A 14,678-nucleotide genomic window follows, 5' to 3' on the forward strand; every position below is an offset into this window, starting at 1 on the left:
ATGCCTGGTGAGTGTGACCTCTGGCAAGACTTTCTGTACCATTTTGGTGTGATAGTGTGTTTTTCCCGTTTCCTAACTATTTTGTCTTCCTTTTTCTCTGTTCTGTCAACAGCAGGAACAGGTATGTGAGAGCCTGCTTGTAGAACCTTGGTCTTTTTAACCTGAAAAGCTAGTTTAATCCCTAGCTAACATAAGCGTGTGTGTGGTTTGGCAAAGTTTGGCTTTGACAGATACAAGGAATTGAGGGGGACTGCAGAGGGGAACTTTGATTCAAGAGCCTGCTGAAATTTTGCCCTGAGGCAATTCTGCAGTTTGGAATAAAATTTTTGAGTCTATAAGGCTACTTAAAATAATATCAGCACTCGGAGGTGTCCCAGAAGTCAATGAATTTATAACTCCATGGGTAATACTAGTGAGCTGAGCTTTTTGTAGCCTCAGAATGTAATTTGAGACTGTAAAATGGACTAAAATTTCCTGAAGGCCTTGCGTCTGTCATGGTTAAGTGGTAATAAATGTTGCATGTGTCTAGTATCTCTATAGTTTTATATTTAGAATGCTGGTAGCAGTGCATGAAGCAACACGGGAGGGGAAAGCAGTTATTGCCTCTGGCATATCCTTTGCTTTTGCATGAGAAAGCTATAGCAGGCTTCTTAAAACACCACAGCTACATACCTCACATGAAGAGTGATGATACAGAAAGCAAAATGCATGCTACTTTTTGCCCTCTGTAGCAGGAGGACAGGAAAACTTTCTTTGAAAAGTAGTTTCAGGGCTAGAAGGGAAGCTTTTAGAGATTGTTGCTCTTTTCACAAAGGAAGTCTGGGAAAATCCATGGGTTTTGCTACACTGGAGTAACAATGTGTTCCGTGGTTGTTCACATCTTTTTGCACAGTGCCCTAAAACCACAGGATTCTCCTTCTAAAGCAGTGGTTCTCAACCTTCCTAATGCCGCGACCCTTTAATACAGTTCCTCATGTTGTGGTGACCCCCAACCCTAACATTTATCCATTTTACAGATGGAGAACATTGATGCAGAGAGTCTTAGGTGACCCCTGTGAAAGGGTCGTTTGATTCCCAAGGGGGTCCCGACCCCCAGGTTGAGAACCACTGTTCTAAAGCATGCTTTGGAATTGGTACTCTGTGTACCTTTTGGTACTTTCTGTTTAATATATCTTGAGTAACACTTTTTCCCTAAGAAAGAAAGCAAAAATGTGCATGCAAGAAAATGCTAGCAAGACTCCTGAATCAGATGATATTCAAGAAATATCTGCAGCCTCAGTTATTCATAATACTCATCAGATGTTCTAAATATCCCTTTTAAAGCAACTGAATATTAGTACTACTTTCCCATATTAGTGATATTTAGTGAAGTAAGCATAATTAAGAACATAACACTTTGCAAGGGATGCATATTGCCTTCAAAAAACCAACTACAGACAAGGGCAGAAACTGAGGATTGCTAACAATTGTTCAACTAGTAGATTTATTATAACTGCAAAGTCTGCAGCAGCATTTCTATAAGCTTAATATGGTAAAAGTGCTACCAAGTTCATAAGAGCTGTGTGTATAATGGAAGTTGGAACATCATGGGAAGTAGGGGAGTTCTGCTCAGCACTGTTTCAGGTTGCAGGGTATGCTCCTTTTTGAGTAACTTTTGATTCTATTTGCCACATTCTGAAGACTCTTTTGATATGATTTGCCACATTCTGAAGACTACTAAAATCAAAACTGCTAGATTAAGGTGGTCTCTTGCTATAAAGAAATGTACATTAGTAGTTCCCAAGCATCAGTATGAACCACTAAGAAAATTGGGGCCTTTCTGTTAAGGGTGAAGCACATTATCTTTTCATAAAGCACTCGCAGGCCCGGCCACACGTTGCTGTGGCTGTGTCTGGCGAAGTGGAAAAGAAAGAAAAGGGGAAGCGAACGGTTCGAACATGTGTCATTGCACAATGATTGCAAGGGAGGGGCAAGGGGCCCCTCGCTCCCCTCCCTCTCTCCCATTCCCTTGCATGGCAACCCAGCCGGTCCCTCCCTAATGTTCCCTTTTCTCAGCTAGGGTGGGTGGGCCTTGTGCAGGTGGCTGGTCTTGTCCCTTTCACTCCCTTCCCTTGCAGGCGAATTATCTAGCGTAAAACACGGTGGGAGGCATGAGCTACGTTGTGTTCAAATTTCAGAGCGTTTGGTCCAGCAAACCCCCGGACCGTCCCTCACCTTCCCCTTCCTCCGCTAGGGTTGGTGGGCCATGTCCAGATGGTGGGCCCCATCTTTTTCACTCCAGATGGCAGCGGTTTTCAAGGAAGGCATAGTTGTTTCCCTTGTATCAGAGGGTGTTGCTTTGACGGCCAGCAGATGGCGCTGTTGTGGAACAGAACTGTGGTTCCAACTGTCACAGGTGTGGCATGTACATAATAACGGGCACAGTTGTGACATGTACACAACAGGAGGTGTGGAAACAGTATGGAAACCTGGCTGCACGTGAATGCGACGTTGTGTGAAAATTTCAAAGCAATCGGTCCAGTAGTTTGGGAGATTACCTGTCAGCAGAGAAATGCACTGATAGATTTTTATATAGAGAGATGAAGATGATTGGGAATTATTATTATTATTATTATTATTATTATTATTATTATTAATTGGGTTTATAGACCACCTTCCCCCGGAGGGCTCAGGGCGGTGAACAACATATAAATGGAGCACAATATCAGGTTAAAATTCAATAAATATAAGTTAATACGGCTCTAATAAAAATAAACCCTTCCCCATTAAAATGCAGCATTATTAAATTAACATTAACATAAGATGGCGCCTGCTATCAATTCCCTCAAAAAACCCTCGAGGGGAAGGGGCGGGGAATTTCAACTCCACTCTGTTCTTGAAGAGTACAGTGTATATTATAACTTCAGTGTTGTGATCATCCATGGCAATATTATCCAGCTGTATGATTTAATTAAGTCTTGGGGCTCCAGTAAGCATTGCCTTCGGATCATAGAGAACAAGTTGGATTTTCTAATCTATATGTTCCCGTTTGAGAGAAAAGAGAAGTACCCTTTTTCTTTAAGGACAACTCTTCCAGCTCTTTCCCCTTTTCACACGGCCATTATTCAAATGTGATTTTCTGTGAATGTAGTTAACTGTTAAAAGTTGGAGATCCGAGAACTAAGTCTTGTATACTGTCATCTAAAGTTTACATGGTATTCCATTATGAGTATCTCTCCTGCTGTGGTTCATAGTTCTGAAGTATATAACTTTTAAAAGCACTTGCCTAAATACATTCTAGATCAAGCTGTATTTTTTCTTTTACTGCACAATTCAGTTGCTTTGGGCATCCTGTTGCATGTGTGCTTGAGTTGTCACAAGTAGCATAGTCTGAACAGCCTTGGTGGTGGTGGAGTTCTAAAGATTTATTGTTTATCTGAAGTGGTCAACTCTGAGCAGTCTTCCTTTCCTGTAGCCCAGGGATAACATGAAACTGTTTTGTCTGTGTCCCTAGTCACCACAGATGTTATGTAGCATGGCTGGATTGTGTTCTGCTGTGAAGTCTGTGCCCCTCCAGACTCTGGTGCCAGCTAAAGCCATCCATGAAGTAAAGGCAGAACTTCTTAAGGTAAGATGTGTCTTTAGTAATGTGATCAACAAAAGCTTTGGATCTGCTAAAAGATGAGTACTGTCTGTTTGTATGTGGAGTTACCAGCCGGCTACGTTAGGTTGCATGTATTGTTGCCTGAAAAAGTGTTTAGCTAGTGCCCAGAAAAGGGTAGGTAGGTTTTATTTTCTTGTTATTTGACTAGCTCTTGCTCTTGTACTATACTGTGCCAGAAATAAATCTTAAAAAGCTACGGTCTCTAGTGTCCTTATTAATTCTAAGAAATCATTTGTCATGTCACCTGTTGTGATACTCTGCCTGTTTACAGGGTGGTTGTGTTAAGGTTTGGAACCCTTCTTTGGGACCAACTAGGAGATTGGGAAGCTTGACGTTTTGCCTTAGAGCAAACTTCTTGACAGCTTGTACTTGTTGGCAGTTGGGCTGTGGAATTTGGAGGGACAGCTTGCAAGAATTTTCAGAGGGTACCCTAAGAGTGTTACACAAAACAGCTCCTTCACAGGAGAATACAACCTCATCCAGCAGAGGCTGACAGCCCCATCTAAAGGGTCGGGTGCCCAACCACAGCGCTGCAACTGTGCTGATCCTCTGCTCCACGAGGCTTCCTGGCAATGTGGGAAAGCTTGCAATGGGAAAAAGCTTCCCCACCACCGGGAAGCCCCCATTGGCCCCAATGAATTTACACCCCCTTTTAGTGTCAGCTCCTCCCTCGGCCACTTCCCCAACTGCCCCTGCTGTGCTGGCAGTGGCTGCGGGAGCTCAGGGAAGCTAGCACAGTGTCCTACCACTGGGGAGGGATGCGGTGGCTGCATGCAAGCAGATTTGCCCCTCCACTGAAGAAATTTGGCACGGTCGCACACGTTTCTCTTTCCAGCAGATCTCCCCCCCCCCCCCCCCCCCCCCTTGACTGGGACTGTGAATCTCACTTATTTGGTCAGTTGAAACCCACCCTGATCCAGCCTGTGATTGATTCAGGCATTACTTAAACAAATGTACAGCCTCTTTAGGAGTAAATTGAATGGGTAGAGCTGGGTATCTGCATGGTGGTGTCTCTGAACCCCCAGAATATTGGATGTTGCTATTCTGTAGTAGCAGACAACAGAATCCTGGGGGACACTCCCCCCCTTCATTGAATAGCAGCCATCTCCTTCTAGCATCAGCTTGGTCTGTTTCTAAATGGGAACATGCTATTTAAGGGCTGAAGTATTTATGGTAAAAGAGGAATAAATTACAAACCAATTTATTTCTGTACTTGTGAAGTATTAAAGTCTGATTTAAACTGTTTAAATTTCAGTTGTCATAAAAGCTTGTGAGTTCTTGGTTAGATGCTAATTCTTTCTTTGTAACTTTAATATGCAGAACAGCGTGAGTCAAGCAGAATCTCTCACTCTCTGCGATGCTTGTGAGATTATGGTGGAAGAGGTGACCAGCCTTCTAGAAAGCAATAGGTCTGAGGTATGTGTAAAACATCAAACTGTCTTTTGGCTAGAGGCTAAATACACTGACTACACCTTGCTGTATAGGGAGTGTATGGCAGATGTTCCACAAAAGCTGTTGACAGTATAAAGGGAGTCTGTCTTCTTGACGGTTACCATTCTGGCAGAAATAATTTTTCATAGTTAAGACTGCTTAAAGACAAACGAAAAGCAACAGGCAGTAACAAAACTAAAGACCACACTGCAGAAGGGAAGGAGAAAGGAGGACTCCTGGCTTCTTCTGCACCAAATAGAAACACAATTAAATGTTTTACCACTTGCTCTCTAGTTACAACTATAACATTAATTCTTAATTTTTATTAATAAAACTCATACTTCTCTCTACATCTGTTCCCTTGTTTTGGTCGTCAGCTGCACAAATCACCAGTTCCATTTTTCTGTCAGAGGTTTCCAATTATCAGTTAATTTAAATAAGCAGCAGTGGCATAGGGGTTAAGAGCAGGTGCACTCTAATCTGGAGAACCTGGTTTAATTCCCCGCTCTGCCGCTTGAGCTGTGGAGGCTTATCTGGAGAACTAGATTAGCCTGTGCAGTCCAACATATGTCAGCTGGGTGACTTGGGCTAGTCGCAGCTCTACGGAACTCTCGCAGCCCATCCACCTTACAGGGTGTTAGTTGTGGGGGGGAGGGGGAGGGAAAGGAGCTTGTAAGCCATCTTGAGTCTCCTTACAGGAGAGAAGGGGGGGTATATATACAAACTCTTCTTCTGATCAAAGAAGTAAGCTTGGCCATCTCCGCCAAAACCGTTCTTCTGTAGTAGTTATCGATGAATTTTTCCATTTTTTCCACATAATGCTGTCATATATAAAAACAAAGTTCTCTCTCTCCCCCCAAGTCTATTTAAAAGTAGTGATCACAAGTTTCTCATACGTATGAATATTTTTGCCATCAACCAGAACAGCCATCTGTGAATCCTGCTTTTACTTCTGTGAAGATGGATATTCTTGCAGTTCTCAGGTGCTTCTGCTCCTGTGCCTTAATCAATCATATCTATTGATAATGGCCTTGATATCTGCTAACCTATACAAGGCTATATAGTTGTGATACTACTTGTTCCTCTCCAAGGCTATTCTATTTGGGATCTCTAAACTTCCTTTTTGGCACCTTTAGCTAGGAGAATTGGCTAGCCTTATTTTTGTGCAGAGACATCTTGCATTTGGGGAGGGGGGCAAATCTAGAATGCACCCTCCCCCCCCCCCCCCAATATTTCCCGGCTATATACATGGCATGATCACAAACCAAGAAATGTCTTAGCCACAGATTATTCCCTTCCCTGCTACCTGAAGGTTCTGGTGTGAGAGCTTAGGAACATCCTGTGTGGAAAGCAGGTGATCCACCCCTAAATGCTCCCGCTCCCCAAACGTGGATTCTAAACTTCTGCCGCTAAAATATGCTGATGTGTAAAGTGCCACAGAATTCCTTGTTCTGGGAAGCTTATTTGTACTATTTACTCGTGTAATACATTCTTTTGGTTGAGAATTTACACTGAACATTGTGTTGACCCCTTTAATAACACACATGGTCCATATTTTCAAAGTAGAACATCTGTTTTCCAGTATAAGCACCACTCGAAAAGTTGCTTTTACAGATGCCCCAGATTTCTTCATTTGTAAAAAATTTGTCACCATATTTGAACATGTGTACCTTACGTTCAACATGAACATGAATATCTTAACAATGGTTAAGAATTTGAAAGGGCAAGCTGGCCAAGATACAAAATTAGTCATGGTCAATTAGTAAGTCATTTCAGGTATTCATGAATTTAGACGTGACCGAAGGTAGCAAGTTAAAGTTTCAAGAATGGTTTTCTTTTAACACTTAGTATAGGAATTAGGCTCGGCAAAAAGAGCCAAACTGCAGCGCGATTTGGCGAATTCGGCTTGCATTTGAGCTGAATGCAAGCCAATCAATCCGAATTGAAGCTATTCAGATCGGCTTTTATTGATTCGGCAACACCGAATCGGCATTCCTTCAGGGAACTTTAAAGATCTCTGGTCTGAATGAATGTCCCCTTGCCATGATGAAGGGAGAGAAACGCTGGCTAGAGGAAGGGAGAGAACAAGAGATGGGTCCCTTCTCTCTTTCCCTTCCTCCAGTCAGCATTTCTGTCCCTTCTTTCTTTCTCTCCCTTCCTCCAGACAGTGCTTCTGTGCCCTCTCTGTTTCTCTCCCTTCCTCCAGACAGTGCTTCTGTCCCTTCTTTCTTTTTCTCCTTTCCTCCAGACGGCGCTTCTGTGCCTTCTCTGTTTCTCTCCCTTCCACCTCTCCCCTTTCCCCTGCTTGCCACCCCCCACCTTCCTCTCCCACTGCCCCTGCTTGCTACCCCCAAGTGGTGTTTGTCAGCCCCATACCCTAAACCATAAATGTGCCCCTTTCCAATAGGCCTAGTTTGCTTTAATAGGGGCTGAAGAGCAGGGGGTGTTGCAGTGATTTGTCTGGGCTCTTGTGTCCTATTCCCTGTATTATACATGAAAAAGAAAGTCTTCAGATTTCTCAGATGGCATCAGTGTTTCAGGCTTTGTGGGTTTTTTACTGTTGTATTTTGATGTGCATTGAACAGCTTTTTGAGTGCTGTGTGGCAGGCCTTAGAAAAGCGGAATTAAGTTAGATGAGCAGAATGTAGACGATTCTTCAACATAACATACAAGAGTAGCTTATTGGTTTTTGTCAGGCAAATGCTTTGACTTTGTTTTGACGTTGACTAGGACGAATCAACGGGTGTCCCTTCTCAAACTTAGCATAACAAAATGCACTTGGTTACTGTTTCCCTTGACCAGGAGGAGATGGTGCATGCCATGGATGCAGTCTGTGCTATGCTGCCTGAAAAAGGAAAAGAAGAGTGCCAGAGCTTTGTGGAGGTCTACGGCAAGGCTGTAATTGATATGCTGTTGGAGGCAACTAATCCCAAACTGGTATGCGTTATGCTGAAATGCTGTACAGACAAAGCTGTTCCTGCTGGTAAGACTTTAAAGGACACCATACAGTGTTTTGACTGCGGGGCGGAGGGGGGGGGTGGGATGAGGAGCAAGATTGTATTTTACCTCTTGAAATCGTGATCATAATTTGACTTTCTGAATTCTCAGAGATAATTGTTCCAGTGCAATCACAGAATGGTGACGTTTGTGACGTGTGTAAAGTGGTTATAGCCTATGTGGATAAACAACTGCAAAAGAATGCCACGACTGCTGAAATTGAGGCAGCTCTGGAAAGAGTCTGCAACCTGCTGCCAGCATCTTACCGTGATCAGGTAAAATAGTTAATTGACAGCATTCAAATGGACATGGGTTACGTCCACTCTGGGCAAAACCTTGCTGCTAGATGTACTATAACCCTGGCCCAATGTTTATTGGTGAAGTCTAGAACATGAGCTAGAGTTGGATTGTGGGATCCAACTCTAGCCAGAATTCCTATATCTCTGAGCAACTAATTTTTAATTAGGGCCAGATTCTAATGGTAGAATAAGAGAAGTATAAATAGAAGAGATCATGGAAGTGGGTGGAAAGATGAGTCAGCAGGGATCCTTCATAACAGTATCTCAGTGAGAATTGACATCCTGATAGGTAGTAATAGCTGAACTAAGGCAAAATTTTATTTTAACAGACATTAGTAGGTATGGGGTCTCTTCTATCAAAACACATTTGTAACTCAGGTCTTAGATTAAATATGGCTTGATGGAGTACAGAATTTTTTTATCTTTGGCAGAATTTATATTGGCAACCCTGCCTTGAGTGCTGTAGGACCAAAATCAACCTGCTGACTTTGAAGAATCTGGCAGTAGAAGGAATGAGGCAGTAACTGAAGACCAGCAAGGGAACAAGCCAGGCAGCTTTTCAGAATGCCTTAGTGCAGTGGTTCTCAAGCCTCCTAATGCCGCGACCCTTTAATACAGTTCCGCATGTTGTGGTGACCCCCAACCCTAACATTTATCCATTTTACAGATGGAGAACACTGATGCAGAGAGTCTTAGGTGACCCCTGTGAAAGGGTCACCACTGAGAACCACTGCCTTAGCTGAGAACCACTTAGTTGAGAACCACTGCCTTAGTGGTTTATTTGATTAGCAATATGACTTGTGCACTTAGGCAAAAGAACATTTGCCTAGAAAGCTACATTTGCAGCTCTCATTGTCGCAACTCGTTTGTACCCTTTAGCACTACATGAAATCTAGGGAAATGCTGGTTGTCTTAGCAGAATGGCTGCAGTTCTAAACTCTGAGCAGTTTATCATCTCATTTGGAATACAGATCTCTGCTGTGTTCTGTGGCTACAGCAGTTTGCATGCTGGACTTGGGGTGGGAAGGACCTTCTGATTCGGGGACCAGAAGCATTTCAAATTTATTTGTGGAGAGCGTTTTTCTCTAGGAGGAAATGCTGTTTGAAGGTCAAATAGATGTGATGTAGGTCATGGCTGAAGCGTAACATACGCAGTGGTCCAGTTGTGTATCATGCTCGCAGTGATTTGGAAATAGAGACGTGTTAAAATAACTTCTCGACAGACAAACCAAATGTATGTTTTGCTGCAGGATAGAGTTTTCACAATCCTGCCAAAACTAATTTTTAAGTGTCATTATTGTGAAGAGCTTAACGTATTACATCCTTTGCTGAAATCAGTGGGACTTAAATATGGTTCGCTTCAGCAGGTTCACCTTAAGCGACAGCTGGCTCTGGTTTGTTCTTTTGTCTGTGTCCCATAGCAGCGGATCCTGTTTCAGTCTTTTCTCCCCTTCCTTTAAACAGTGTGATCAGTTTGTGGAGCAGTATGAACCAATGGCAGTGCAACTTTTGGCAGAAATGATGGATCCTGGTTTTGTGTGTTCTGTAAGTATCACAGCTAAAATGACCTTCATGGAGTTCACTCAAAAATGGCGGCTGTTACCTTAATATTAGCACTGCAGTTTAGTACATACAATTCCAGCATTTCTAATTCAATAGCAGTTTGGTTGTTGTGGGTTTTCCGGCTTGTATGGCCGTGTTCCAGTAGTATTTTCTCCTGATGTTTCGCCTGCATCTGTGGCTGGCATCTTCAGATGCAGGCAAAACATCAGGAGAAAATACTACTGGAATACGGCCATACAACTCGGAAAACCCACAACATCCTAGTGATTCCGGTAGTGAAAACCTTTGACTATACATTCAATAGCTCTTCATTTTTAACTGTTCTGCATGAAGTTACTTCCTGAATACGCAAGACTTACTGTTTTGTGTCACAAAGCTTTTGTTGGATAGTTTTAAGGCTTCTTCCAAGCTGGATTGACATGCTAACACAAGTGTGTGCTGCCTTTTCTAATTAAAGTGCCAAAGTATGTCTGAAGTTTAGAACATGAAGATCAAAGAGGCGATACAAGAGCTCATTTGCTTAACTGAAAGTAATTTATTTACCTGTTTGATAATTCGAAAAGCGTCTGCAGCTCTTAACACAGGTGGTTGGGAGTTCTTTTAGTAGAAAGGTAGCGTGCATGAGGTTTCCTGTAAGCATCCCAACTCATTCTGCACCATTGATTCAGTGCTCTGGCAATCCTCATCTTTATCAGCTTCCATTCTGTAAAGCATACGTGAGAAGCTCTTTATTACCGTAAAAACCATTTTTGGTCATTCCCTTCACCTTTCTGTTTATGGTAGCATCTCATGTACCCTTTCAACATACCTTAACATTAAAAGATTTGATTTTTTTTTCTTTCAAAGAGCTGTTTGAGGTTCCTGTATCTCTAAAGCCATGGGGGAATAGATTCTTGTGCTAATGTTTTGAGCTGTTGGAAAGAAAGGAAAATGGAAACCTGTTAACTTTTCTTGTGCACATGGCAGGTTCAAAGTCCGTTAAAAATGGGGCCAGGTAGCAAAAACTAATATATTGGCGTATAAGCCTTTCTAATGTAAAACCCACTTTGTTACAGGCATCAATATGGTTATTTCTGCTACAAACCCCTTCATATTTGTTGGCTGTAACAGACTTTGAATAGAATTTGTATTGGTGAAAAGATATTTGTGTTTATATTTAGAACATTATCTCTCCCTTCCTTCCGGGGCCTGAGGATTTTATTCTAATAGCCCTGTGAGGACGTATTGATTAAGCTAAGGGTGAGAGTGACCCAAGTTCACCTGGTAAGCTTTTCCATTCCCCTTTTCAATTTTCAGAAACTTGGTGCTTGTGGAGTATCCACACACCCGCTGTTGGGATCAGAAAAGTGTGTCTGGGGACCCGGCTATTGGTGTAAGAACTTGGAGACAGCAGCCAAGTGCAATGTAAGTACATAGGGTTTCTGTGCGTTTGTGAACATCAAAATCAGGGGAATGCCGAGGTGCGTCTCTTATGCAGCCCTATGTACTGAAACTGGCCAGTACTCCTTAGCATGACTTAGAACATTTAAGTACTGGTTCCGGGTACACTATAACTCCGACCCTTCAAGTCTAGTTTATCCGATTCTTACTGAATCACATTTATCTAGCTGATTAGTTATAACCATGAAGAAGAGAAACTCTACAGGCCTATCTGTTAAGTTCTTTCATTCCTGTTCTGCTTCTGATGCTTACAGAAGCATCAAACAGAGATTTTTGGAAACTGAGCCTCAAAACCTTATTTGTGCTGCCTCCAAGGCGTGCTCCTTGTTGAATCTGGGAGTCCCAAGCTCACCACACCATATGGTTGAATATATTTTCCTCTTACAAAATCTGAGGCAGTGCAGAGCTTTTGCTGTCGCTCGCTTTAATGCTGTGCCTTCTGCCCTATTCCTTGGAAGATTCCAGAGAGTACCTTATCTATCCTTGTGATTCAAGAATTATTGAAACAATGCAACATATTTTATTCTTTTGCTCATTCTATGCTGAGATTCAGGCCAGGTTCTTAACCCCTATTCTTGCATTGAGAGCCAACTCTTCTGTTGAGGTGCTGATGTCCTTTTTATTAAATAGCCCTTCCACAGGTTTGTGCGAGAGGGTAGCTAGATTCCTACAGGGCACTATAAACCTTCGAGTTGTTTGGAATAAGTGTTAATTTTGGGTCTTGTAAAATATATACGTACTTTTATACTTTTGTTTTCGATTCTGTTTTCTTTTACTTTTTTAATGTTAATCAACTGGGTCTCCTAATTATTATAATGGATTATATTTTTGATGCCCATAAAGGTCTATATATGTATGTTTATGAACACTCTTGTGGAGAGCCAGTGTCTCTGGCTTCAGTTTTAATAATATGACTTGAGACAACAATGTCATTTTAAATTGGGAATCGGGTGAATTCTGACCTTCTCTTCTTCCTGTCTCCTAGGCTGTCGAGCACTGCAAACGTCATGTGTGGAACTAGAAAAAAGCAAACCTATCGCTTGGGTAATTTTTTTTCTTGAAGAAAACAACACAGGGAGGGTCAGACTGGCAGAATTAAATCCTGGTGTCCTTATTTCCTCCCCCCTCCAAATCTGAAGTACCTTTTTGTGATTTTCTTTGGTGTAGCAGTGCTACTATTGTGGAATGGTCCACAATGTTGACCTGAAGCTATTTCTGACTCCAGTTTTTAGTTCCTTCGTGGTACATGAAATGCAGTAATTTAGCAAAGTTGTTCAATTAGCAGTGTGCCTTTAAAAGTAGAAGTGAACTAAAGGCACCACAGCCTTGTGTCTGACCTTAAAAATAAGTGACTTTTAAGGGCACTCTGTCTGATGGATGGGTAGCTAGAGTGAGAGTGCCAGTCATTACAAGTGGGCATCATTTCAGCTCTCATTTTACCCAGTTACCGGGTCCAGAAACACCTCTTAAATTCAATCCTCCTCGCTGGGATGAACCTGCATCAGCCCTGGAAGTTGCCCATGGAAGACAGGTGTTCCGTAAAAGTTACATGACTATGACTATAGTATAGCTAAGGCTGAGTCTCCAACTTAACTGTGATTTTGTTGGTGTGTGACTTGAGCTGAAGCATATTGGACTGGGTAGCTGAGATCCAAGGTAGCGAACCCAAGTATCCAAGGAAAGCTGATGCAGCAGACAGTACTCATTCCTTTGAGAGCCACACAGCAGCAGGCCTTACACTTCGTTTAGAGTTCAGAACTGGGTCCCTCATTCATTCCAAAACATTAAACAGCTTGAAAACAAAGGTGGATGTATTTAAACTAAAAACTCAAACTATGTGCCAGGTGTGTTGTAACTGACTACTGCGGAGCATTTGTCTAGGTCACTCACTAACATGTATATTGACCAAGAAGTTAGGAAAGTTTTCAATCATGAGGTGTGTGGTTGCTAAGTTACCCTTTTTCTCATCTGAGATTCCAGAATAGCTACAAGATTCTCCCTCTGAAACTTCATATTGGTATCCATCCTTTTCTAGCTGTACGTGTTTGTACTCTACGCTCTCTTGCACTAGTAGCCATTTTTGGCGTTGTGCTGGAAATACCTTGAAATGTTAAGTGCCATGCTAGCAGCACACAATTTGACCCTGCTTGACCTTTTTTTGGGGGGGCATGTTTGCGCTGGCCTGTGTGGTACTACTGAAGTCAGTGCAAGGAGCAAATGCCATTTCAGTCCCCAGCATTAGCTTGTGTTGCACTCCATGCAAGTCCACACTGCTAAAGGTTCTATAGCATCATTGTGGCTAAGGGCATTTTCTAAGAAACCACACACTGTCCCTGAACCTCTTAAGTTCTTAGCTGTTCAAAGCAGTTCATTTTAGTTATGCAGATTTGGAACACCTTGAAAGAAACCGTACAAAGGAAGTTGAATATTCTAGCACATGAGAACTCAGAGAACTTTGGCTTGTGGAATCATGAGGGCACTCATTCTGTTGGCAATAAACTAATAATTGCTTCAAAGTTAATTCTAGCAGGGTGATTGCCACATGGCTTTTTATTTTTAATTCTTCTTACAAGCATTTGGTGAGGGCATTGACTTGGTTTGTTTTTGTTAAAATTACTGCTGTTTGGTTCAAAGTTCTTGCTACTCAAAGCAAGCAGTTGCTGTGTTTCCCTGTCACGTTATTACAGATGTCCTCCTTGACAGCGATGGCATCCTGTGTTGCTTAGGAGGAAATATTTTCTTCTTCGCAACGATGGCCTTTTTGCTCCAGAGGCTGTTGAACATTTAACTCTGGACTGTGTACCGCGGTCTGACTATATGCCACTTTTTCTTGGCTAGAATTTCTATTCGTGCGTGTGCACTTTCTTTGTGGGAAATACTTGGCATAATGGGACGAGGATTGTCAGATCTGGGGGTGGGGTCTGTCTTCATTTCTGCTTATGTACTACCATTTTTTTCGTATTCTAGATGTGGATCGGGTAAAACAAGCAGTTGCTTTAACAAACCACTGTTTTTTGCACTAAAGCTTCTGTAATTTAACAATAAATATGTAACTAAATCTGTCTACTTTGTGGATCTTGACATGTACTTCAGGCACTCTCTTCTTGGTGCTGATAACTCGACCACAGTCTTCCCCTGCCGGAAGCTTTTAGTGTAGCCTAAATAAAACAGAGAGCTCGAGCAATTTCTTAAATGAAGGTTTGCCTGTAGTTCTGAGCAGAGCACGTACTGTTCTGGTTACATTTTAAATCTTGATCCTCTGTTGAGAGGGGCATGAACAAAGTGTGAATTAAACCAGTGAGTCT

General features: G+C 42.3%; 1 protein-coding gene across 2 annotated transcripts in view; it reads left to right on the forward strand.

Moving 5' to 3' along the window:
* Positions 1-14,435, forward strand: part of LOC125437695 (prosaposin) — a 32,405-nt gene extending 17,970 nt beyond the window's left edge. Inside the window, exons 8-15 of one of the 2 annotated variants that reach the window (XM_048505543.1) lie at positions 113-121; positions 3,494-3,607; positions 4,964-5,059; positions 7,877-8,057; positions 8,183-8,346; positions 9,835-9,915; positions 11,230-11,337; positions 12,359-14,435. In XM_048505543.1, the coding sequence (XP_048361500.1) occupies positions 113-121; positions 3,494-3,607; positions 4,964-5,059; positions 7,877-8,057; positions 8,183-8,346; positions 9,835-9,915; positions 11,230-11,337; positions 12,359-12,394 (789 nt within the window). In that variant the 3' untranslated portion in view covers positions 12,395-14,435. The remainder of the gene's footprint in view (positions 1-112; positions 122-3,493; positions 3,608-4,963; positions 5,060-7,876; positions 8,058-8,182; positions 8,347-9,834; positions 9,916-11,229; positions 11,338-12,358) is intronic. The other variant, XM_048505544.1, reaches the window with a different exon arrangement.
* Positions 14,436-14,678: the final 243 nt, after the last annotated feature.

Source organism: Sphaerodactylus townsendi, linkage group LG08 (genome assembly GCF_021028975.2).
Source record: "Sphaerodactylus townsendi isolate TG3544 linkage group LG08, MPM_Stown_v2.3, whole genome shotgun sequence".
In the NCBI taxonomy this organism is placed as follows: domain Eukaryota; kingdom Metazoa; phylum Chordata; class Lepidosauria; order Squamata; family Sphaerodactylidae; genus Sphaerodactylus; species Sphaerodactylus townsendi.